Raw genomic sequence first — 24,334 nt, 5'->3', positions numbered from 1 at the left:
ATAAGAAACAGGAAACAGAATCACAGAATGGATGATGTTGGAAAGGGTCTTGAGATCACCATGTCCATCCCCTCTGCTCAGGCTGTTACCTACATGGAGTTGCCCAGGGCTAAATCTGGCTGGATTTTGAATATCTGCAGGGGTAGAGACTCCATAGCCTGCTCCAGCATTTCACCACCCTCATAGTTAAAAAGAAATTTCTTGCATTCAGGTGGAATTTCATCTGTTTTTTTTTATTTTGTGCTCTTTGCCTCTTGTGCAGCATGTGGTCCCCAGTGCCCCCCTGGGGAACCAGTGAGGCCCAGACAGCGACTGCATGTGACCAGATGTGATCTGATTTTGCCCAGTCACCTTTGAAATCCCAGTGTTCATGCTTTTTTTCCCCTCTTGATCTTCCTCGACAGGCTCCTTTTGCTTGGAGACCAGTCCCATCTTGTGGAACCAGTGGGTGTAACAGCCTCCCATCGCCTGGAGATGCTCTAGCACCATCCAAGGGCTCCACACCCCCAGGAAGTCAGCAGAGATTGCCCAGCTATAGGGAGCCTTTCCCAGGTGAGCCTGTTGTAAAACAGTGATTACCACCACCACAAGATTTCTCTTCTGGGAGAGAAAAAAAACCTCTCTTGCCTAAAGATGTTATCATGCATAATTCAGGGAAGAAATCCATACTGCATTTAAAAGATTACATCTTATCATCCAGGGTACTTATTAGCTTGATGATTTAAAAGTAGATGGGGATAGAGCCTTTCCTGCTATTCTGCAGTAGCATCAGTGCTGTGTGCTGATGAGTGACGGCCTCATGGTTTGGTTTGTGGCTGAACTGCTTTTCTGATGCCACAGCTGGTCCAGATGGGATGGAGAAATTCCCAGTTCACAGCGAGCAGCCCTGGCTCTGTCTGTGTGTGGGTTTCACCAGGCCACCATCCCTCTTCTTCCTGCTGGGTTTGGTTAAGTTTGTGGCAGGCAGCCACAAGGGGTTAGTGGTGTTTAGCTCCTCTGGTTAATGCCCTGTCCAGGAGCACACAGCACTCCCACCTTCCCAGGGGCAGGGGAAGACGCTTTGGGACAGCCAGGGGCAGGCATCTGGACACTGAAATGGTGAGGAGGTTGGAATAAAATTCAGGCAGATTTACCCTGGACAGCACTGGTTGTTCTGATGGCCCTTGGTGATTTCCAAATACATGTTCCCCTTCCCAGAACATGCCCTCCTTTTGACCTGGCATGTCCCATGCTGCATGGAACTTTGCTCAGAACAGGGCTGGGTTTCCACCTCTGCCCTCAGACTGTGCAGATTGTCACCATTTTTCTAAATCAAGAAAAACCTCTTTTTTTGTTTTTTCTTAAACCAACCCACACATGGGCTGGTTTAAATCAAATACAAATTTGAAAAGTATAGTGTAAGTGGTTTAAAAATGGCATTGCACCAGCAAATAATTTCTTTCAAATACCAGGTGCACCAGATTGAACTTGGAGAGGGAGAACTTGGTTATGACCATTATTTTTGCACCATCATTCTGTCCCTCTTATGCCTTGTGCCTCTCCTGCATCAGGAAGCAGGACATAGCAAAACTGACCATTCACGGCAAAATTACTCCAGGTCACCATCTCAGGACCTATCTACAATACCTAAATGAAGTAGTTTTTGTTTTGTTTTTTTTTGGGGGGGGGCTTATTCTGGGCTACATGCATATATTAAGAGTGAAAATATGTTGAAGTTGAGTGAGGATGCTTAGGAAATCTTGATTTTTTAAATCAAATATATCCTGGGCAAGAAAAATTAACCCCAAAAGTTGGCACCTGCACTGATTAAAGGAAGTGGCATGGAGGTTTCTAGGGTATTTCTCTGTGTGGCTTTCCATACAAGCTCTCATCTCAGAAATTTCCTGATTATATCATGGACTTAGAACTAAATGATAATCTGAGGACTCTGATTCTTACAGCCATTTCAGGCAGAAATCCTCAGATGAATGGCTTGGGAAGTCTCAGGATGGCTGAATGACAGCTTGGTTCAGGAACAGGGTGTACTGAACATGAAGTGTGAGAGTGAGTAAAAAGGAAGTATTCTGAAAAAATCCTTCTCCTGCTTCAAGGTTGAGAGGTATGAAATGTCTGCATTTAACAGTTATTATTAATTACTGCTTACTCTCTGCCAACACTGCCTTGGGAGCATCTGTGATGATTTAGCCAAGCACCCATGGCCATCACTCAACTGGCTGCTGTGACTAAGCCATGGAGCCTCATTCACTTCCCTCTCTGGCTCTGTGACCCACTTCTGTCCTGCTTCAGCTCACTTCACCTACCTGAGACTTAGGCCACCATGTGAGAAATGGGTGTTTCCTCACATGGAAAAAATGATATATAAGAAAACATTAGTATGAGGTAAAATTCATGGGGGTTTGGATGGCAGACATGAATCACAGAGATAAATATTCCTCACCTTATCCTAAATCTTGCAATATCTGATCCATAGAAGAGCTAAAAGTTGCAGTCAAGATTTCCAGGTTAAAATCCTCGCTTTATTAAAAATAGCAAAATGCTTCTTCGCCTAAAAAGACCAAAGGTTCATCTCCTGGAGGCTGAATCACAAGCTCTGTGAGACCCATATTCCCCTGCCAAAAAAGGGAGAAGAGGGGAGGACTCAAGACTCCCGTGCTGAAGAGCACCTCTATACTCTAACCAGTTTCCTCAGCTAAAGTTAAACTGTGCTTCTCCCCCTTTTTTCTACCCACTTCTCAGTCAAGCCTTCTCAGACATACTTTGTGTTTTCCACTTGGTGACTCAGCATCAGCTGCTCAAACTCTTTGGGAGCGTGACAGGGCTGTGACCGACTGAGAGGGAAAAGAACTCTGCCTTAGGGGACACAGAAATGATTAAGTGCTAAGTACAACATGAATTTGCCAGAAAACAACATCCCCACCAAGAGCCTGCTGTCTCCCTGCAGGGCTGTGCTCAGCCTTCAGACTTGTGAACACCAGCGAGCAGATTTAGTGCTCATGGCAGCTCTGGAAGGGGCATCAAACAACAAGGATAATGCTCAGGGCCTAAAATAATCACACCTCTAGAAATTTATTTACCCAGCCTTAAAATTGGCCCTAAATGCTGTAGAACAATCCTCATCAATCTTAGCAATACATGCATGGAGCAACCCCAAAAACTTCCCTGCCTTCACCTGGCACCAAAGGGAAAAAAGTACAAATCCTCAACATTTGTTCAGGCTGCTTTGGTTGAAAGTATCAGGGGTAACAATCTTAAAAGTGCAAAATGAACAGGGGGCTCTTTATACCCAGGGTAATTTTGTGTACAGTAGGATATTGACTCCCTTATGGCTGTCAGAAAGACTTGATCCCCAATGGCATAACTTGCTCTAGTACTCTTTTCTTCCAAACCCTAGCTGGTAATAAAACTTTCCTTCAGATACACAGGCTATTGGTAGTGCAGTTTGAATTGGCTGGTTTCTGTTCCCATTGCTTCCAGACAGTAAATTTCAAGCTTTACTGGAAAACCAGCATTTTTATACTTCACAAATTTGGATTCTTTAAAACATTTTCGAAAAGAAGCAACTTTTTTGATGAAAGACTTAATGAAAAAGAAAAATAGCTGTTACATCCATGCCCATCAGTACTGATGCTCCCAGTCTCCCCTGTGTTCCTCCCACAGGAGGATTCAAAGCCCTACAGATGCACTCAAAAGCATTTCATCCTTCCACATGTGCTGCTCTGCCATGGAGAGGTGCATGAGATGTGAAATAAATCACACCTTTCCACACTAAGCAGCACTCCAAAGCATTTCATCCTTCCATGTGTGCTGCTCTGCCATGGAGGGGTGCATGAGATGTGAAATAAATCACACCTCCCCATACTGGGCAGCTGTGACAGCCACGCTGCTGCCCTTGGATCTCTGCTCAGAGCCACCAGATGGGGAGGAACATGAGTTATGAGAGGAGCTCCTCCATGCCAGGCAGAGCCACAGGAAGGGTGTTGGCCTGTCCTGAAATCCCCTCTCACCACAAACACCCAGTCCCTAGAGCACTCACCTTTAGAGCAGGGACAAGGCCATGGTGGTCACTGTGCTGCTGAGGGTCACTCTGCTGCTCTGGCTATGCTGTCCATGCCTGGAGGTGACGTGGCTGCACTCTCAGGGTGATGTGGAGGCAGTGGCCAGGCTGTGCCTGTCCTCCCCATGAGGGGCTGTGCACTGCCCCGACCACAGCAGTCCATCCTTGGAGCCCTGGGTTTGCAGGGAGCCAGGGAACTTGCTCTTTGCTGCTAAACTGTGGTTATAGATCACTGAATGCTGATACTGAAGCACAGGGAAGACCTCCATCAACTCTGGCAAAGTGCTTTGAAATCTTTTTCCTGCACAAGGACAGAGAGATTTTAGGGGATGGAAACCAGCTCCTTTGCCAGCCATGCCAATTGTTTTCAGCAGCCTCCAGTGGAAAAAGAAACATAGCGAGCTCTGCTTATGTATCATTCCCATCCAGCACCATTCCCCTGGCTGCTGAGGAACCTGGTTTACTCATTTTTATGTGCAAAGAAAGAGATAGGTAGACACAAACAGACACACAAATACATAGAGCACAGACACATAGACACGCGTAATCTAGGAGGCAAAGAGAGAATCTGTACCTGCATTTGCGATATCTTCCTGCACCAGGTAAGGAAAGTATCTTTTTCCTTTTAACTGGGTGCTGTACCTACATTGTTTCCTTGCAGTCTATCTTTAGGTTATAGCAGTTCACAGGTTTTTTCAGCAGATGTGTTATTCAATTACTTCAGGGCTTTTCCATTTGTAATATTGCGAAGCAATGATAGCCAGCAGACTTCACCTGTCTTTTAGAGATAGCCAGCCTGGTAATTTTAACTCTGCCCATTTTATCCACACCAGTAAATCTCATAACATGGTTATAGAGAGATTCCAATTTTTGTAGAACCTTCTCCTGGGAATTCCTGTATACAGTATTGCCATAGTCTGTAATGGACATAACCTGTGATTGGATTAATGTTTCCCTAGTGAAGAAGTCAAAGCATTTCATGTTCCTATAACTGGTTTGCAGCTCTGCAGTAAAGGTCTTTGGTGTGGCAGAGAGAATAATTGCAAACTCAGCCCCAATCAGAATATATAATCCCCTCACAGTGAGGGTCTATCTCAGTGCAGTTAGACTGCCCGTGCAGGGGTTTGTAGTGGGATTTTCTTGTCAGGAGAGCAGAATGCATGGAAAACAAGTTAATTTCAGCATTTTAATATTCATCATCCAGTCCTCCAGAAGGGAGGCAAATGCATTGCTGCTGCTCCAAGGGAGCAGCCTTCGGAACAGCCAAGGGAGCCTGCAGCTCCCCAGAGCTGGGAATGTGAGGAGGCAGGCAGGGCTTTGCAATGGGCCACTGGTGTCCTCACAAGAAAAGCCCTCTGCTTGTGTTCAGATAAACATGTGCCTTTGTTCTTAAGAGTAAATATCATTCTGTCCAAATAAAAGCCTAGTTTTGGACCCATATTGGCTTCTGAACTTCTCAGAATTCCTGGTGTCACCTTACCCTGGTCCTGACGCAAGTGACTAATAAGGAATTACTGTTGGGTGTTCAGCATGCATTACTTACATCTGAGACATGGATCATCTCCAGGAAGAAGAGGCTAATGGCAAGCCAGGAGTAGGTTCTGAAGCAGGATCTGCCTGCTCAGGTGGAGGAAAAGAACTTCGGCACTCACATGGGAGGAAAGGGAACTAGACGCTGGGAAAAAAAGGTCTCCTATATTCACCTCCCATGCTAGACTCCCCAAAAAATGGGGCTTGTAAACCCTCAGGCAAACTAGCAGAGACCCCTCAGTGAAAGAAAGGCTCAGCCTCCCATCCCCTGATGGTCAGGGAGAGCTTTGAAGAAACACAGTTTGTTGGAGATCCCTGAAAGCATCTGTGGGTCTCTGAGGAAAGCACCATAAAGTCAGCTCTGCCTATGGGCTGCAGGGGAGATGTGAGTGGGATCTCAGCATGGAAAAGTTGGGTACTGGCAACTGTGGCTCGGCCAGAAGGTGCCAGAGACAAATGGAGAGAGGAATGAAATGGGAGGCAAGAGCAAAGAGCTTGAACAAGACATTCTGGAACGAGGATGGGGAGGATGGGTTCCAGGACGGGCATGCTGCCCGGCTGGAGAGCAAGGCAGATGCTCTTGGCAGATAACCTTCTGTTTGGATGTTACAGCATTGCCGGGCAGGTGGAGAGGATGGGAAGGTTAGCACCATGGGACTTGACAAATGGGATGTCATCATTCCCCATATGGGTAACTGTCTCCAATCTGTGCTTCCTGTGCCACTGAAAGGTTGGAATATCTCGGCAGAAAGGCAGCATCTCTGGCAGAGATGAGCAAATGACTTTAGGTCTGTCCTAAGACCTACAGATTTCAGGCTGTGGGGCAGATACCTGTGCACAAGACAGGTAAGAAGTGGAGACAGTGATTTTCAGGAAAATCCAGTTATTAAACTTAAAATACTGACTTTTACAAGTGTGACAGAGGGAACCTTTGACAGCTGATAGCAGGGCAGCGCAAGGGCTTGCCACAATCCAGCTGTCTTGGTTTTGAAGTGATCTGGGAGCCTGTGAGGAGGAAGAAATGGAAATGAAACAACACACTCATTCCACAGCTGCTTTTATCACTTTATTCATATTTCTAGAGTAGTCTTTTTGCAGCTAAGCAAATATTGAAACTCTCTCATTATATATATATATGTATGCATGTATATATAGTAACATCCAAAAATAAATAATGAAAAATTCTCCAAGTGTTTTTGCAATGAACATGAGAAAGAACATTTTAACTCCAGTAAACCAACTTTGAAAGTCTTCCACTAAAACCCTATAAAAGCCAATGATAGTCATAAATTAGCACTAGATTAATTCAAAGGAGAACTTATTCCCCCCTGCGTACCTTCTAATCCATATCTCCAAGAGGTCATTTTAATTATCACACTGTCACTGCTATTCATTACTCTGCTTTTGGAGACAGAGAGCCAGCACTGTGCCTTTTGGAGGCCTTGGAATTCATCATATGAAGGCATTTTATTCTCCCCAAAAATGCACACAGTTTAACCCTCTCACCTTGAAATGCTGACCGTAGCAAGTTTGCTTGGTGTTTTAAATAATTTTCCTTACACTGGGATACCTCCTTCTTGCTTCCAAGTGAGTTCCCTTTGTCAGACAGCAACTAAGGAAAGCCCAGCTAATGTGTGGCCAATGCACAGATGCATTCAGCTCAAGGCTTGGCAGATCCTGAGTAGCTTGTCCTTCTTCAGAGACATGCAGAACCAAGCTTTTGTCACTGCTCACTCATTCTGGCTGCAGTAATACAAACTGGATGGAAACCGTGTGCCACTGGCTCCCAGGAGGTCCACTGGGATGTGGGACCCAGCTCAGCCTGACTCTGTCCTAGATCATGGCATTCCTGTCCTGGGAAAGAGGAGAGGGACAACCAACACATTTCTTTCACTAGAGAACAGTGTTTGGGGTTAGTACTTTTTCAGGGCCACCCCACACCAAGCGGAGCTCATTCAGCTCATGTTTCACTCATCTTTTTTCACCTTCAGTCTCATTCATCCTGTCCCTCTCTTTCCTGCTGGGTCTTGGCACTTTCTCTGCCTCCAGCCACCATTCCAGCCCAGCTCCTGGCAGAAGGCAGAAGAGAAGCTGCTTCCCAAGGCTCCTGATGGGTTGAGAAGAAGCACTTCTAAGTGCATTCTCCCTTTCCATCCCCTGGGATACATTCAGACTCCACTCTGGGCCATCTTCTTTTTGTCTCCAGTCTGAGAATCAAGGCCAGATATTTCAGAGGGTCACACATTGCAGGAGACAAGACTGCCTGGTGACTGTGGCTTTGAGCAGAGACTTCACATGCTGTCCATGTAATGGGGAGGTGCTGAGGTTTTACTTGGGGTTTCTTACACACCACTGTTTGTTCACCCCTTTCAGCACTACTCTTGACTCACACTGCCTCAATCATACATCTCATGGCAAGTCTGGTCTTTCCAGATCCCAAACAGTTTTTGATGGAGGGTCATTGTCCCTGTCGGTTGGACAGGTCTCACAGCAAGTTTCATGCTGCAGGCTGACAGTCCCATTTCTCACACGACCCCTCTCCTCAAATGATCTGATAGAAGAGCAAAAAACCCAGCCATGCAGTGGATGATAAACTGCACACTGAGGAGCACCTGCCTGGCTCCCAGAAGCTATTTATCAGGCTCTCTTAATGCAAGCTAACAGGACTAGCACATGCAGTAGGCATAAGGGCTGAGCCCATCACTAAAAGGGGGGACATCAGATGGTGCAGTAGAGAAGCCAGGACTCCCTCATTAGCTCATTGTATGGATTACCCCTTTAAAGAGAGAGAAGGGGACTGGTGGAGGAAGGAGAGGCTTTCTCATTTTAACAAATAGCTTTTCAGACACCACAAATGATTTCTGCAAATCTATCAGTTCACTCTTTTTTTCCCCTCACAGATAGGGGAAAAAAAAAAAAAAGCCCTGAAATTGATTCACCATCTATAAATAAAAAAGAATCAATAGTAAAATTTCTAGCTAATTTCCCTCTCCCTCTTTGCTCCTTGGACTATTTGTTATCTTAGAAATATTTGTCTGGGAAAAAAAAAAAGAAACATCATTGATTCCTGACTGCGACGTGTTCCTCCGCCTTGCCCTACAGCTCTCCTCTCCTCTCCTCTCCTCTCCTCTCCTCTCCTCTCCTCTCCTCTCCTCTCCTCTCCTCTCCTCTCCTCTCCTCTCCTCTCCTCTCCTCTCCTCTCCTCTCCTCTCCTCTCCTCTCCTCTCCTCTCCTCTCCTCTCCTCTCCTCTCCTCTCCTCTCCTCTCCTCTCCTCTCCTCTCCTCTCCTCTCCTCTCCTCTCCTCTCCTCTCAGCGTGTGAACACAGACGAGTCCTTCAGGCTCCTCTTCTCGGGTTTTCCTCCAGCGTGGCTGTTCCCTGGGCCCCGTTGGGCAGTGCATTTATAGGGTGGCACATTGTCCTTCCTGCCAAAGAAAGAGAGAGAGGATAGATGCTGTCAGCCCCTGCAGTGCTCCAGCAGCAGGTCAGCGTGAGTGGGGTGCGCTCTGAAGAGAAGCTGTGTGTGAAGTCTCACTGTGAAATGCGTCTGTAAGGAAGGTTTTGGCAGCTCGAGACAAATTAGAGGTGTTGAAGACCAGCTGGTCCCATCCCTCTCTGGCCAGAACAGGGTTAGTCCTTCCAGGAGGATTCAAGGGCTTTGTGCTAGCTCTGAGCTCTCCAAGAGAAGGGTCCCATTACTTCTCTTTGGGTGAAGCCCTTCCCGCTGTTTTCTCACACTGAGGTCCCTTCATTTCTGCTCATGAACAGCCCTCCTCTCACTGTGAATATTTCCTTCTGGGGCATGTACCATTCCCAGGATGGCTGGGTTCACACATCTGCTCACAGCTGGATTGCCCCCACTGCCAGGGGTGTTCACAGCTGGGTCAGAGTCTTTGGGGACAGATTGATTGTGTGGCCAGGAACAACCAGCACATGATGCCAGCTCTTCCAGCATCCAGACCAGTGCCTTCAAAGAGCCCACAAAGATGTGATACTGCTGTTGCACTGTGCCCATAACTCCAATTTTCTAGCTCCAATTTTCTCACTCGAATTATCTAGCCAAATTTCAGTTGTCAGTATAGTTTGGAGTTTCCAGTGCCCCTTTCAGGCTACAGCCCCAGCAGAGCTGTGGGAGTTTTATAACTGGCCTCCAAAGGAGCAGGGTTGTGATAAATACAAAGTGCTTTTTGCAGTGATGCCCCAGGAGTTCACAGGCTAAGAACTGAGCTTTTCACAGCCCAGCACCACAGAACCAGCTCCCCAGCTTCCCACAGCTTATCTGGTGGAAAGACTTGCTTTGTAACACTTCAGTTCCTGATAAGGAACTAAGTCTCATTACTCGTTTCCCAGGCAAACACTCCTCTGTGTATGTGTTTACAGTGTGCATGATGAATTTTTGCTACTTTAAGGAAAAATAAATCTCTGCTAACAGTTAATTCTGCAACATTTCTGTTCTGTTTACTTACAGAGCTATTTTGCTTAGAGGTTGTAATTAAAATCCTCCATCTCACAGCCTGCCACACTCACTGCCCCTCTTCCCCCAGGTCCTGGCATACTGCTCACAGCAAGATGGGCACAAGACAGACCTCAGCCCTGGTCTGTCTGTCTGTCTGTCTGGGCAGAGCCAGGCCTGGGGAAAAAAGGTCACAACTCACACCATTGTGTCCAGAGGCTTTGCTTGATGAGAGGCTGAGTTGCAGAGGGTGTGGGTCCAGCAGCACCATCCCTCATTCAGGGAGGCTCAGCCAGCACTGGGCTGTCCCAGAGCAGGGACCTTCCCTTCACAGCCCCTGCCAGCTCTGGTGGCTCTCAGTGGGACTGAAAAGCTGTCTCTGAGAAAAACACTGGGACCAGGAGCCAGAGGAACCATCTTTGGCTGCCCTACAAGCCTGCCTGTGGAGTTGCACTGGAGAGTGGGGTCCCTCCACACCCACCCCAGAGCAGCACCACCATCCCCTGCAGATAGACCTTCAGACAGCTTCTCCTTTGTACAAGCGGCTAAAAAACCCAGCTATCCATTCCCATCCCAAGGAAGGCTGTCAGTGTGCTGACACTGTGCTGTCAGTGTTGCTCACAGCAGCCAAGGGGCTCCAGCTACCCTTCAGGGTGCTCCCTCAGGCAGCTCTTGGGCCCCTCAGCCATGCCTTGCCAGCTTTGCTCATTTTCCCCCACTGCTGTGGCAGGGCACAAATGAGAAAATTCTCTCCTTGTGCCTGATGTGCTCTTTGAGCTCTCAGTCTGCTCCCTCTGAGGTCAGATTTTGTATTCCCCAGGGCAGCTGCTGACCCTGGGCAGGCTGGTGCTGGTGCTGTACCAAACCCTACTGGGCCTCAGACACTGTGAGGGAGAGGAGCTCTGTCACACATCTGTGTCACACATCCGTGTCACACATCCGTGTCACATGTCACAGGTGAAGTGATCTGCCAAAGGCCATGCAGCACACCTGGGAAGAGCTGAAAAGAGCTGATGGAACCCCAGTTTTTCTTGATCCCTGCACCCTGACTCACCCCAAGGAATTGGGCTCCTCTGTAGTGACACAGAGAAACCTGCCTTTCTCACCACACAAGGATATGGTTTTCAGTACTTCTGCTTTTATTTGCAGAAGGAAGTTTTAATATACATTTTAAAAATTTGTAATAATGTAGTTGCTGATGGGACCCAGGGCTTAGAGGGCTTTACCTCCACCAGCCCTTCCCTCCCCACTGTCACAGCTGCTACATTTACTGCATCTCTACAGTTCAATCACCAACCTAAGGCATAGTGGTATTTTGAAGAGATAAACATTGAGACAAAAATAAATAAATGAGGACCCTGGGAGGGAGACCTGAAAGGCACAGGGAAGTGAGAACAAGCAGTTTCTCCGGTTCTGTGTCTAATTACATTGACATGTTCCTAGACAGCACTGGAGACCCAAACGCAGCAGCAGCTGTGAACCAAATGGAGACTCATGAAAAATATCAGGAAGCCAGCCTGGCAGCCCATACTTTGCCCTGGGGCTGCATCAGCACTGCCCATGTCACTGCTGACAGCCTTCCTGCCCTCTCCCAACACTGGGTGGGCAGCAGGGCTCAGCTCCTGGTCCAATTTCTCTGCACCCACTCCAGTCACCCAGCAGCGCTGCTCAGTGTCATTCCCACCCTCCTCTATGCAAGTGAAGGAAAAAATATAATGCAAAATATGAAAAGAGGATAAAAATGGGTCCTAAACTTCCTTTTTCCTGATTTGGTTTACACAGGAAAAGGAAATCCTGTCATGCCAACAGTACTTAGAGGTGAGATTTTTAGACATTGGCCTTTTTCAGCCATCCACTGAACTGAAGCATCATGAGGATCAACCACTCAGTTCACATCAGGTACTTGTGACAAAGTGTTTTTTTGGACATACAGCCAATTGACAGCCACAATCAAAGCCCAGCTCTGCTGCATGTTCATCGCACAGACAACAGTTAATCGTGCAGCCATGCAAACTGCTTTGCAAATTGAAATCTCAGAGGCATAGCAATTACAATACCAAATTTATACCACATCTCCCACTCAACTAATTGTACATCCAAAAAATCACCACTTGAATAATCTGAATACATTCACCTTTAGAGCTAAAAAAGCCTTTGCTACATGCTTGATCTCAACACAATTTTGAGTTACAGAACCCCATGGGAAAAAAAATGCCAACCTCTGATTTCAACAGGAAAATTGCTTCTATCTAAGTACAGCAGATGCATAATTCACACTGAGGTCTAAGAGCCTGGTGTTCCCAGCAAAGCTTGTTTTTACTCTGCAAAACTGGGGACGTTGCTATTGCTGCCTGCAGCTCTCCCAGCCCATCTACAGGACAAGCCCTGCTCTGAATGTAGTGTTCACATCCAAAATAACAGCACCTGGATTTCTAATTGTTACCAAAGCTTAAAGGCCTTAATGTGAATTAGCAGACTTACAAATTGGGCTGTTTTGGATGAGTTGGGATTTGCAGAGCCACCAGCGGGGGCACATTTGGCTGCTGTGGCATTTTGAGCTCTTTCATGCACACATTTCTTGACTTTTGTTTGCATCTCATGAAGCAAGGCAAGGTGGGGAGATTTGAGCTAGTGACTTTGCAGCTGGTGTATTAAGGAAAGTCAAAACAGAAGAGAATTGGTGTTTAAATTGCAAAGGGAGGTAAAAATAAAGTTATGTAAGCCATGTGAGTGGGATCAAAAATGAGTCATCAAGGCTGGAAAATGGGCGACCTCTGATCCCCGAGACTAAGAAATCTGGCCGCTGTTGTGTTGCTGCTGATCTAATTTTTACACTTTCCCCTCCAAACAGAGGAGACACATTTCCATTGTGTCCATCTCAGCTAAACAATCAATGCCTGATCAGTCCCAATGCTTCACTCTCAGGGATGCACAATTAACCAGCTCCATGTTTGACACTGCAAGGGGAGCGCAGTATTTTCTGGGAATGCCTGACAAGTTTCAATCATACAGAACACAAACCAAATGACCCAGCAGATAATGACAGCCTGTGCCCTGACAGTTAGATAATGTGCATGCTCCAAAGCAAGGCCAATTAGAAGCAATAAAAACAAATTTGAAATGTTAGAGCAAAGGTCAGAAATGCTCAGACATTACCACAGGCTTGATTTTTCTTTTTATCAAGCGGTCACCAGCACCTATTTCCATTAAGTGAACATGTAGTCATGTTTGCCAGGTGCCCATCCATCCATTACAGCACATTGTGACTTCTGGGCCATCCAAACCCCACTAAAGTGGCGTGTGGAGAATCCCAGAACTACCTGGAAATCTCATCAGCTCCATATCCTATGGCTCTGCCCTTCTGAGAGCAGGGGCTAGCCCATACTGCTTATAGAGAAGGCAGAGGTTAGAGGGTGTGCACATCTCTCCCTCCACCACAGAAGGGATTCTGCTGCTTGCCATCCATCCCTCAGTTCCTGGCCTCCCTCCCCAGCTCAGTGAAGCAAGACACACCTGCTTTATCCAGGAGACAGTGCCCAGAGGCAGGAATGATTAGTTCGTAGCTCACATAAGAGAAGGAGCCACAATTGCAAGCATTGCTCACACACAGCCAGCCTTGTGTGCCTCTGCTGACCCAGCTGCAGAGAGCACAGGAATGGGTTTAGTCTTGGCTCCTGTCCTCCCATTTCCAAAGGAGCAGCAGGACAATAATGGACTGCACTCACCTGAGGAGATGTAGCAGGAAATGGCAGTCTCTTGAGCTCGTTCAAGTTACCAGCAGGACATTGGGATTAACATCCTGTGTACATCAGACATTATCCACATCAACCCCCCCTTCACACAGGTCCCTGCTTTCCAAATCCCAGGCCAGGGTGATGCATGAAGTAACACAAACACTGTAAATCTGCTTACTGAGCTCTGGCTTCCTCAGAGCAGCAGGACCAGGGAAGGAGAAGGAAAGCAGGTGGGTACCTGCAGGCATACCTATGTGAGAATGCCTGGGAGAGCTAATCTAAATACATTTAGGGTTTAAATGCAAAGCTGATTAGTGAAACCACAGCAAGCTCTTATGTGATATGCTCCTTCGGAGTTAAAGTAGCCATAATTCAATTTATTCATTTAGCTCATTTCCAAAAAGTAAATTAAAGTGTAGTAAATTAAATTAAAACAGCTGACAGCACCTTCATTTTGAAAAGGATTGTTAACATGGACCCTGACTACTTCATACAGTAATGCAGATTATTTTTGCCTGCTAGGCCCCCCATCAGGCACATCAGCTCCCCATCCTGAAGTATTTTTATACTTCCTCTGGTCAGGGAGTCTCCAAGAGCAGCACCAAGCTGGACATGTATTTAGGTGTTTGCATGTACTTTAGTGTGCTCAAATCCAGGGTAAAATCCTTGCAGCTGGCAGCCTTGTTCCCAAGTGTTGGAGAAGCTAATTGCTGTAATGAGGAATTTTGGTGAAGCCTCTGCTGGGAGCTGGCCAAGCACTGCACATCTCTAAACTCTGTAAATGGATCCTTTTCACTGAACCCAGGCAAATGTCACCGTTCAAAACCTGGAAGGTGTTCTTTAGTGACAGCTACAAGTATCAAGAGTTGCATACAATGTGCAGATGTGTGTGGGAGCAAGCTGATTATAATCACCAACAAAGAAGGGGGAAAAACCCCACAAAGTTATTTTTTTAGGCAAAACCGGTAATTTGCCTTTAAACCTTAGTATTTCTTCCATTACTAACACAATTTACAGACCTGGAAACCAAATTGAAGTTGTTCTATTTTGCTGCCCTCATTCCATTTCCTCCCTCTGCAAATTTTAAGAGGTTTTGCTGACCTTTCATTCATTTAGTCTAGAACATTTTTCCTGTTTATTACACTCTGCTCTCCTCTTAGCCTCTGAAAATGGTGGGAGAAAAGACAACAAGACAATAATTTAAGTTTGGGACACGTGAGCTGGGGATGGAAGCAAAGCCTGTCAGGAATAAAGCAGGGAGGTGGCTTCAATCCCAGTTCTCACATCAGTCATGGCCAGGTCAAAGAAAGCACAACCAGATGTAGGTGAAACCTCAAAAATCCTGAGCTTGAAAGTGTAGAGAGGAGTTTTTCTGAAACACAGGTAGAGGTGAACTCAAGAGAACATTGCAGACCCAGTGGGGCAGAAGGGCCTGCACTCAGCACATGCCAGAGAGCAGCACAGCCCTGGCATGGTGTCAGAGCCTGCCAGCCCACACAACCTCTGGGCACAGCTGCTGAGTGTTGAGATGGGGCTCAAAATGAGCTGTCCAGGCAGAAGGACCTACCTTTGGTCATATAGTGTCCACACACAAAGCCTTTCCCATCCCAAGCCAGTGTGGTGCTGCAGGCAGTGCCCATGGCCTGTAAGCATGGTGGGACAGTCCCGTGGGCACATCCAGCCTGCTGGAGACACAGCTGGGCTCTCATACATCATCATTAGAGCTGCAAAGTCAAGCAGCAAAAGGAGGAATTGCCAGAATAAAGGCTGTCAGAGCAATTTTAATTCAACCTCCTGGCAGATATGCCTTCTGATGGGGTCTTTAATTACCTCATCACAGCCTACTTTTTCTTCAACAAGCTGCTGCTTTATTCAGGGCACGATGGACAGACAGCAATTAATGAAGGGCCAGTCAATATTTTGTTCTGTCCTTTTTTCATTCAGTGTGTGGCCCCAGGCACTATTTGCCACATGCCATCAAATCCATGCTCTTAGAATTATTCATCTTCTTCTGGGCCTTTCTCTCATGTACATCAGAGCAGCAATTGTGAGGTTCCCACATAGGAAGGAATTTCTTTTCCAGCACTTCTGTGAGAAGAACACAGAAACTTAAAGCAGTTCTGTGGGTTTTACCTACAGGAAAATATGGGGCAGACATGAGCTGCAGAATGCTCCACCAGCAAGGCCCAGGTGGGATTTCTCAAGATACCCACGCTGTCTCTGTTCAAAGCCCATCTTCCCTAACCTCTGCCAAAGCTGTTTAAACACTCAGAACATCTAGAATTTGAAATTCAGTGTGCCCAGAATATGAGTAACATGGACCTGGTGGTTCTTAGAGAGAAAATGTCAGAGGTCTAAAGAGGGAAGATCTCTGCTGATGCTGGGCTCTGTCACAGCCAGGGAGCCAGAGTGAAATAACAGAGAAATGCTGATATGGGCAAAGGGATGAGCTTCAGGCAGTGCAAGCTGATTGGCATTTGTGAATTTTTCACCAAAAGTTCCACTTTTCCACCTTAGTCATTCTCTGTAACAGCTGTGTGCTCTTGCTGTCTCAATCTCTTACAAATTTTTCACCTTTTATTAGCCTCCTTTCAGAGGAGGACATTTCACACTTTCAGCCCAAGAAGTCTTAACCTTTCCTCTGGCACAAGTAGAAAGATGTGAGAGCAGGACAGAGACTCTGTGAGAGGAAGAGCTCCCTGTGCCACTGGCAGCATCAAAGGGAGCCCCACTCAAATGGTTCCCAAGTGAGTGCCCTGGGAGTGGAGCTCTGGTCACTTAGGAAAGGAACAAGAGGAGAGGAAGGCCATGAACCTTCATTGCTGTCCAACAGCCCCTTTCTGCACAGCTCCACAGCTCTGTGCCCACTTAACCCACCCTTAGAGAGCTGTCTTGGTGTCCAGGACAGGCTCTCTGAGCCTCTCTCAAGCACAGCTAAGTGGCAGTGCTCTCTTCTCCAGCAGCTCCTGCAGGCAGCACAGAGCTCTCTCGTGCCCTGCTAGAAATTCATGGGCCTGCTGGCTTGTCACTCCAAAGAGCATCCAGCATTTTCAGCGAGGCTTTTAATTCATTAGCTCACAGAGGAAAATATTCTAACCTTCTTGCCCTCCTCAGCTGAGTCACTGATGCTTTCCTGCCTGGTTGCAGACACATCACCTTCAGGAAAATAATTACATAGCATGCAGATAACAGCAGACATTATCTTTGTGAGCTGGGTGTTTGCTTGGGATCACAGGGTCTCCCTGCCTTGAGGACTGCAGGACACTCTGGGGTTTCTGCTTCAAACCTGACCTTCCTTTGCAGGCTGTGGGAAACTCTGTGGTCACTCTAAGGGAAGCTGAGGGATGTCTGAGGGAGCTCAGTCAGAGGAAAGGGCTGAAGGGTTCTGGGAGGAGCTGGATGAGCTGTGCTGGGCTCCATCACTGGAAGAGGTTGCCCAGAAAAGCTGTGGATTCCCCATCCCTGGAAGTGTTCAAGGCCAAGTTGGATGGGGCTGGTCTAGTGGAAGGTCCACCATCTAGGGGATTGAACTGGATGATCTTTAAAGTCCCTTCCAATGCAGACCAATCTGTGATTCTGTGATATGTTGGTCTACAGGTGGCATTTGGGCTCCTGTAGGCAAGGACAAGTGGAATTTAACCCCAGGTCCAGCCAACCAGTTGGATTCACTTACAGGCACATAATGATGTTATACAGAGTATACAGATACAATTATTTCTCTTGACCCTTGAAATAAGCTGCATTTTTGGTAGCAGAGGGTGCCCCACCTCCAGCCTCAGTCTTGTTCTGTAACCAGACCTGGTCCATCAGTTATTGCCTCTTACTCCAGATGATTCTGATCCCATTCCCACTGAACTGCCTGCATTGCCTATGCTGTAGGATGGCTGCTCTCTCACAGCCTGACTGCACGGACAAAGCTCTTGTAAAGGTGCCTGAATTTGGGTACCAGCCCTATTTCTGACCCTCAGATCCACCTCTCCCTCTATGTGCCTCAATTTCCTTCTCCAAAACACGGTGTTTCCAACACAAACATTTCCTTCCTTGCGGTCAGACGTGCTCTGGAAGTGTTGCAGGTTGTTGCTATTTCCAGGCCTGTCATTCTAACACATTTTGGCTGCACTAATTCCCTCAAACAGAAATTGTTCTGCCTGTCCTAGTCTGGGACAAAGCAGGCAATTAGCTGTCCCTTACACGTTTATTAACTCTGCAGCTTTCTTTCAATGACTATGTGAAATCCAGTAATGTTTAAATATATTTTCATAAACTGTGGGCACAACATGTCCTGTTTCCTCTAATAACCGTGCCATATAATTAGTCCTGATTACACAGATATTTAGTATCATTTTACATATTCCAGTCCTTTCCTAGTGCCACTGCCTAGCCAAGGCATATTTAAAGCTACAGCCATCTCCCTTCTGTTTCCCAGCAGTTTGCAGCAATTCCTTTTGAAGAGGATTGCAGTTAACACAGCAGCTTCAAAGAACAATTTCATGATGTACATTTTAGGTGCATATATATATATATATATAAAGGCATATATATATATATATATATATATATATATATATATATATGTATATATAAAGGCTCTGATCAAATGTCAGATGACAAAGCCTAGGATACAAATAGAAGGCATTTATCTACTTACAGGGAAAAGCTGGTATTTGAAATCCATCGGGAAATAAACAACATGAATCTTTAAAAATCCATTCCTTAAACATCTGTTGGCTTAGGGCAGAACATTGACTGTATTTAGGATTTTACTGTGAGGTGGCACCCCCCAAACAAAAGATCCCTCACTGCATTAGGCTCTGGTGGGGGGGACAAGAAGAATTTGCTCTGTGCAACCCGATTAGAGATGTGTATCTTTCCCTGCTGGCGTGGCTGTCTCTATAGAGATGGACATGGATATTTGATGAGATTAAAATGCTTCAGTTACCACTGTCAGTGGTTCTTTAATTTAAAATGAAGAAAGCAAACAACCATTCCTTTTGATGAGGTAACTGGATGATGCTATGGAAGAGCACTCTGCTGTCAGGTGGTAATTAGGTTCAGTAATAGTTGTGGGTTTTTAGCCTTGGAGGCTGTGGCCCCTGGGAGTCTGAGAGAGATGATACATTCAATTTCCGGAGGAGAGGGAGATGCTGGATGCTGTTCTCTGCTAACCCTGCAGGTCTCTGCAGATAAGAGCATTCAGAGCTGCAGTGCTGACAATCCTCCTTGAGCCAGCCTAAACTGTGGTGTCAAGATCACAAACAGAAAAGGGAGATGGGCTCAAAGCAGGCCTGACACAGGCAGCCTGGCTCTGACCACATGTATGAGGAGCTGCCAGAAAGGCTGCAGTGAGAGGATTTTTAAAGGAACTCCAGCAATTGCTTTCTGGTCTGGGCTGATATTTGCAACATCCATCTTACACATCACTAGAAAATCTTCAGTAGGAAAGTGTTCCTTTGCAAACCAGGAACGTTCCCACAGCTACTCTTTTAAGGGAATAAAAAAGCAGGAAAATCTCAAGGCTCAGCTGCCTCCCTTGCCAATTTGGAATTGCCTTTTCCATTACAAAATATAAACTATATATCAAAATGTAAACTATATATATTGGTTGTGCTGTTAAGAGTTGAAACCCAAACGAAACATTCCAATTGGTCCAAATGCATTTAATTGATTTTTTTTCTGTTTGGAGGCATTATTGCTGTTTTCTCAGAACAGAGGCAAGTACTGAGTATGATGTTTCCCATGAAACAGGTGCTCAGGTTCCTGCGCTGCTCCCCTCTGGATGCTGTTACACAGCTCAGTGATATCTCCCTTGCCCCTCACACAAGCTAAGGGACACTGAAAGGATGCAGCTGGCCAGCACCAGAGAAGGACCAGCAGTGCTGCAAGGAGCCAAGCCTGGGCATTTCATGCCTTTGTGCCTTGCTCACCAGTGCCTGACTTCACACCCCACTTCCTTTTGGGCTAACACCCCCTGAGCTGGTTGTGAACCTGGAGCAGGGGCTCGGGGTGAGAGGGGATCCCTGGGCAGAGTGTCCAGCTGGGCTGGCAGCAGGATCCTGCCTCTGGCTGCCAGCACAGCTCCAAGGCAGGGGGAGAGCTCTGCCTCAGCACAGGCTTGCCAGTCACTTCCTGAAGCACTGAAAAAGTTTTCACTTCCAGAATTAAAACTTTGCGAAATAAAAGCGGGTCTGATTCGCTCTCGGGAGATAAATGAAGAGTAAGTCCATTAAAGATACTGGGGTGAGATTGGTGCACAGCAGACAGAATTCAGGAAAGATATCGATATCTCCAAAATCCTCTGAATATTTTTTCAGACATAAACCAGGTATCTTTCCTGATCACAAATGCTTTATTTCCAAATGGAATTTCAATAAAATAAGCACAGTTAGACTAGCACATGTTATAAAGCCGTAATGCAGTAGCACTGAAGTTTAGTCAGTAAAGGTATTAAAAGAGCAGCCCAGCTGAAGCAAGAGAAATTACTTTCTGACCTACCGAGTTTTAGGAGTCGGTGCGAGTGGTCCCTCCACCAAGGAGTTCAGCCTGTAGTAATCCAAGAATGTCCTGGCCACATTTCTTCCAAGCTTCATATCTGTGAGTTTTTAATTAAGGAGCGTTTTCTTAATCATTAAAAGTAATAATAATAGTAATTTAAAAAAAAAGAGCAGAGTCTAAAGATAAGTTATTATTATTTAATGCAAGAGCAAGTTTTACATCAACCATCCCACAGAGTTCAGTCTCCAGGTAAAATTGACTTACACTGGCAGATAAGGTGGGGGTCATCTTGTTTGCTTCTTGTTTTCACAGGCAGATGCTGCATAGAAACACAGACAGGAGGAAACAACCTCCCTTTCCCCCCACGCCTGGCTGCAGATCCCCATGGTTCTCATGAAATAATACACTAGACAAAAGGGGCCTTCCAATTTCCACATTCAGGGAGAATAATTACCTTAAAATGCTTGGATACAGGCAGTATTTCTGTATCCAGGATACAAGGTCAGCTACACCACGGTGTGAACCTGCCATGGACCAGTGTACTGAAGGTTGGGATTAATGCTGTAGCCCTGCACACCTTTAGCTCTGACCCCCAGAGTGTCATGGGAGCATTCACTCTTCTTTCCCTGTGTTGCATTCAGGACCTGAAATGGTGATTTTAGCACCAACCTGGAAGGACAGCAGGTTACCTTAACAAGTTCAGCAGTAACTCTGGTGTTTCTTCTCACTAGCCACAATTTCTCCTCCAGCTGACCCCTAAACCCAGCATTAGGCAGGTGCTGCACATCAAAGCTGCCATGGAGACCTCAGGGGCACAGGAATCAGACCTTCCTGAAGACTCAGCTGCTGACAAAGAAGTTGAATAACCTGTGGATTGCATTGAAAAACAATATCCCAGACAACACATCCATGGGGTGAACCTGCTGCTCATCTGAGAAGTCAGCATTAAGCCTGCCTGTTACAGAGCAGCATCCCCTTACCATCCACAGGGTGTTGTCCAGCTGGGAGATACCAGTGGGCTCCATTATCCACAGCTGTGTTGTGGGGACTGAAGGCTCCTTTATTTTCCTATTTTGAACTGATACCTACCCTCAATAACCTCAGGGTGCTCCAGGGCACTGCCCCAGAGGGTGGTGGTGAGGAGCATTCAGCAGGGCTGCTGCAGCAGCTGAGGTGGGCTCAGCACCTGGGGAGTCTGAAGGGATCTCTGCATCCAACACCCAGCAGCCCAGGAGGATAAACCATTGCTGGGGTGTTTTGTGTGCGTGTTTGCATGCTCTGCTTTATCAGTAGTTATCTGCTGATGTTGCCATTAGAGGAAAATTCCAGAAATGCAGCATCCCAGGGGCTTCCAGCAGCGCCACTGAAGGCACTGGCTCCTAAATGAAGCTTTTATTACCCGCCCACTTACATTAGACACATCAAAACAAGTCAGCCTGAGACATCAGGTTCACACAGCACTGTGAGCTCTCTTTATCGTTTATTTATTTATTTATAAGGAAGGTCAAGCTGATGTGACAGTCTTTACTTCTCCAAAAATCCAGCCACCAGCTCTGCTAGTGCTGCAGTCAGGTCTAGTGGCTGAGGATGACTCCTGACATTCCATTCCTCTCTCCAATGATCTTATCCTGCTTTTCCAGCTCCCACTGCTGTGCCTGGGGATGGTTCCATGGCTCTGTCCCTTCTGAGGGTCTATCCTGACACACTCCTGATCCTCATATCACGTGTGCTGTGGGCACCTCTGTTCTCCTGGCCAGCAGCAGGGCAGAGCTGGAGCAGCTGGTGCTCCCAGATGTTGTTTGCATGGACAGGGAGAGGCAGCTCTGTGGATCAGCACCAGCTGTTCCCCAGCTGTTCTTCAGCTGTGGGAGTGCCCAGCAAGCTCCCCTCACAGCCTACCAGCATTGCTGGGCAAGCCCTGCATGCGGGGAGGCTCAGAATGTTGGAGACAGCCTGAAGTTTAGCAATTCGAGGGAGGGCAGTGTTGCTCTGGAAGAGTTTTGTGGTTGTTTCTGGAATTTGGGGACGGCTGGGGGCAGCCTGGTTGCTGTGGATGTGGACTCAAAGCGGTGGTGAAGGTGAAGAGTTCAGAGTAGTCTGAGGAAGAGAGGAAGAAGGGGAGAGGGCTGTCAGACACTTAAGGGATTGAGAAGACTAACATGGCTTGATCTTGTAGTTTCTTTCATTTGCTCGTCACTTTAAAGACATGAAGTGGTAATTGGACTCAGTAAAGTCTCGAGGACATTTTGTCAGTGGCAATCTCAGAAAGCTCCTCTGCCAGAAGTGGCCCTGCTGCCCTTTTCTTTGTCTCTCTGCATTGCTTTTGTTTGCACGGTGGGAAGCTCCTGGCCTGCTGTCCTGCGGGAGGAAGCCCTTGGATGGCAGTGGGTGCAGCCCAGGAAGTGGGTCCATGAGCTCCTGCCTTAACCCTGACCTGCAGGAATCCAGTTCCACTGCTGAGCTCAGCTTAGGAACAGCTTTCTGAAGCTGGGGATAGCTAACACTGGAATAACCTGCCTTAGCACGTCAGGAAATCTCCAGACCAGAGCTCTTCAAGAACACGCTAAACCCAGAGCAGACATGAATGATTTAGGTGTAACTGGTGCTGCATGAAATTTGGGTAAGGAAACATAAAAGGGCCTCTCACACCACTTCACCCCATTTTCCTACAGTTCTGAACATATTTTGCACCCCACATAGAGAGAGACCTGTTTGCTAAGATTGCTAAGAAAGGTAAGGGCATTTTGCAGAGCATGGACATGGAGAGCATGAAGAAACTGGAAATGCAGCGCCACATGTATCCACTGAAAAGTCACAAAATGGGAATAACTTGCAATCAGCAATGATGAAAAGAGACTCAAACCAGCATGGGATAAAAAATGTGCATGTTCTAATACTAGTCTCTCCAGCCATCCTGCCCCCTCTGCTCTGCCTGTCACTTCTGCAAGGGATGAGCGGTTTCTGTCATGGAAATCAGGCACCTGATACATAAAACCAGGGGCAGAGCATTGGTCTCTCCCTGTGACTGTCCAGCCTGGGCAAGAGCTGGCATGACTCCCTCAGCAAGCACCAGCAGCACGTGTGTGCAGAACTGGTAGAGGAAAACAAATTAAAGCAATAACATTTGCATTTATCTCTCGTGCACGGAAGGCTCGAGCTCCACTTTGGCTTATAGAGTATCCTGAGCACGTAAATAACAGCTACTGCAACCCAAACCCACTTCCACTGGGTGGATTGGTCGGTTGGTTGGTTTTTAACCAGCTTCCTTTCTGCAGTCACACGTGCTGTGTGCCCACAGGAACTCCCTTCCTAGCCTGAGCTGCACTTGACAGAAGGCCATTTCCCTGCTATTCACATCACGGGAGCTCAGCTCATACAAGACAGTAAAAATGTATTTGGGAGAGTCATGTTGGGAACAGCTGGGTGTGTCCTTACCTTCACTGGCACCTGCAACACCTTCTGATCTCTCTTCTTCCTCCTCAGACTCATTCCTCCATACTCCATATTTCTACTTGGAAGTGGAAACCAGTGTCCCTCCTGCAAACACCCTTCTCACAGCCATTACTAGTTTTCAGCTGACACGATTCATTGAGCCTATTGTGAACATTCTGCTTAAGCTCCAGCCTCTGGAAGCGCAGACAGAGCCTTGTTCTGTCTGTGCATGGAGGCAATAAAAATCTCAATTTGGAAACCAGTTAGCAGTACAAGTCATTAGGGGAGGTACTAAATGTTGCTGCTTTAATAGCTCACTGATCCTTTAATAATGTCACTGCTGCAGAGCATGGTGGCACCATTCGCTCGCTTTTGTTTTGCTTTTTGAAATTCAGGGTCATTCCACTTTCAAGTGAGTGGATTATCTCTCTTTCCTCCTTCTGCCAGACACTGCAAACTGCTTTAAATAATTAGAAAAAAAGGATGGCTCCTTCAAATTCACCATCTCATTTTCATAAGGTCCAGTGTCATTGCTTTGGAACGGGAAGAGAAACCGTGATGGTGGTAAGGATTTGACAAGGGCAAAACAGTTGGCAGCCCCCACTCATCTTTGATAAGTCCTGTGGGGTCTCTGCCAAG

The 24,334-nt window shown here is 46.7% G+C and overlaps 1 protein-coding gene across 3 annotated transcripts in view; it reads right to left on the bottom strand.

The window, feature by feature from the left end:
* Positions 1-8,843: 8,843 nt before the first annotated feature.
* Positions 8,844-24,334, bottom strand: part of BEND5 (BEN domain containing 5) — an 873,054-nt gene continuing 857,563 nt past the window's right edge. Inside the window, exons 13-14 of one of the 3 annotated variants that reach the window (XM_074545835.1) lie at positions 20,264-20,360; positions 8,844-9,009 (exon numbers count right to left, since the gene is read on the bottom strand). In XM_074545835.1, coding sequence (XP_074401936.1) covers positions 8,895-9,009; positions 20,264-20,360 — 212 coding nt within the window. In that variant the 3' untranslated portion in view covers positions 8,844-8,894. The remainder of the gene's footprint in view (positions 9,010-20,263; positions 20,361-24,334) is intronic. The other 2 variants (XM_074545834.1, XM_074545836.1) reach the window with 2 other exon arrangements.

This window comes from Zonotrichia albicollis, chromosome 8 (genome assembly GCF_047830755.1).
Source record: "Zonotrichia albicollis isolate bZonAlb1 chromosome 8, bZonAlb1.hap1, whole genome shotgun sequence".
Classification (NCBI taxonomy): Eukaryota; Metazoa; Chordata; class Aves; order Passeriformes; family Passerellidae; genus Zonotrichia; species Zonotrichia albicollis.
This window is presented reverse-complemented; position numbering and strand designations above follow the sequence as displayed.